Genomic DNA, 1,686 nt, shown 5'->3' with positions numbered 1-1,686 from the left:
CGATTCAATGCATAAATGGTGGCAATATATGCACAGAGTCAAAGCACATGCGTTTTTGCATCATTTTAGTAGATGTGGCCACCATTTTGCAACAAGAGGTTTTATTAATTTGTCCTGAAAATATGGACTTTACAACGCCATTCTTTATGCCAAAGTATAATTTTCTGAAGCAACAGCATGGTAAGAATATTACGAGAAAGGGGTTTGTAGCTAAAACTGTACAATGGACAGATACTTACTTAAATGCATGCATAGTACTTTTTTAAGGCCTGTCATCTAAATGGCCGATTTAATCCCTTCGAATATTGAAAAACTAGAAGAAAAGCTATGCTAATCAAGCATTTTGTGCACAGGTGAAGTCGACTTGCAAACGTAATTGCCACTTTGACAATTTGGGAAGGGCCAATGATTTATCGAACTCAAATTTGGTGCTCGAGGTGCAAATGGAAGATCTTGAGTACACAATTATTTGAATGTTTGCGACTGACTGACTGAACTAATATTTGCAACGGGGGTGGTAACCCGTGTCAACAGTTGTTAGAGAAGTTGTATTATCTGTAATTATTCTAAACCTGCACGCAGGCGTGTGTGGTGTAGCGGTTAGCATGGCTGCCTTCCAAGCAGTCGATCCGGGTTCGACTCCCGGCACACGCAAACAACTTTAATTCCGATTTCTACTCCCTTAATAATGAGTTTAATCAATTCATGAACCTCTATAACTACACCAAAGAGTTTACTCCTTTGAAAATAATTTGCCAAACTGGATGTCACAATCAATTTAAGCAACTTATCCGATTTCCAAATTACAGTGTTAGAAAAGTTTTGTGAAATAGAATAAGGTTGACAACCCCCTTTATCACTGCTAGCAGTTTTGTTTGATCAATGTGGCGAAGGTCTTTATTAATTACCCAGAAATGTCATCGGCCCAAATATTTCAAGACATCATTCTCGCTGTATATTGGTGAAACCATTCAGTACCACTAATTGCTCCCATTAAGGCACATACAAGCTGTTCTTAATGGGCCGTTAAACAATGCAACATACAACATACTACTTTTTCTTACGCAATACATGCCTGAATTTTTGTCCCAGAAAAGAAACTAGTTAAATATCAACTTTATGCGGAATTAAATTTCAATTGAACTTACTTACCCACACACCTGTTGGTAGGTCATGTGCATGCCCAACCCGTTGTTTTAAATGCGATAAGAAAATGAGGGGAGTAGTTGGTTTGACTATATTGTGCATGTTCGCCCTCAAAATGAAAACCCATTAATGTGTATGTCAAATGTAGTGCAGTGCTTGCGCACTGATTTTTAACTCTAAAATATTTTCACTGGGAATACCGCTTTGACTATGGCAGTGTAAGAAAGGCGGTTACAAGTAATGGCACTTCAGCACGTGCATGTTATAGCCATTCTTGAGGGCAAGGGGGTTGATAGTCATCCATCTCCTTATCCACAAATGTATGTAGGACCACGTAAAACTTCCATTTTACTATTTGAAACTTGAAAAAGTTGCTAATGGCAAAGTGGCAAAAATGAAAGCAATTTATTTTGCAGGCAAAAGGGCCAAATGGGCTCTATGCCTACTTGAGGCGATAATGCCAACAAAGCTTAGAGGGTAGCACAGAATGGGGCATTGACAATGAAGTCGGCCTAATTATCGATATTCCAAGCATTAATT

General features: G+C 38.6%; 1 protein-coding gene across 1 annotated transcript in view; it reads left to right on the top strand. All coding sequences in view use genetic code 11, as the record gives it.

Moving 5' to 3' along the window:
• Window positions 1-47: 47 nt before the first annotated feature.
• EGR_10778 (hypothetical protein) overlaps window positions 48-1,686 on the top strand; it is a gene marked incomplete at both ends in the record, with an annotated part of 7,371 nt that continues 5,732 nt past the window's right edge. Inside the window, one exon of the mRNA XM_024500027.1 lies at window positions 48-180. Coding sequence (XP_024345564.1) covers window positions 48-180 — 133 coding nt within the window. The remainder of the gene's footprint in view (window positions 181-1,686) is intronic.

Source organism: Echinococcus granulosus (genome assembly GCF_000524195.1).
Source record: "Echinococcus granulosus chromosome Unknown EG_S00267, whole genome shotgun sequence".
In the NCBI taxonomy this organism is placed as follows: Eukaryota; Metazoa; Platyhelminthes; class Cestoda; order Cyclophyllidea; family Taeniidae; genus Echinococcus; species Echinococcus granulosus.
Note: the sequence above shows the minus strand (reverse complement) of the source record. Positions and strands in the feature narration are given on the sequence as shown.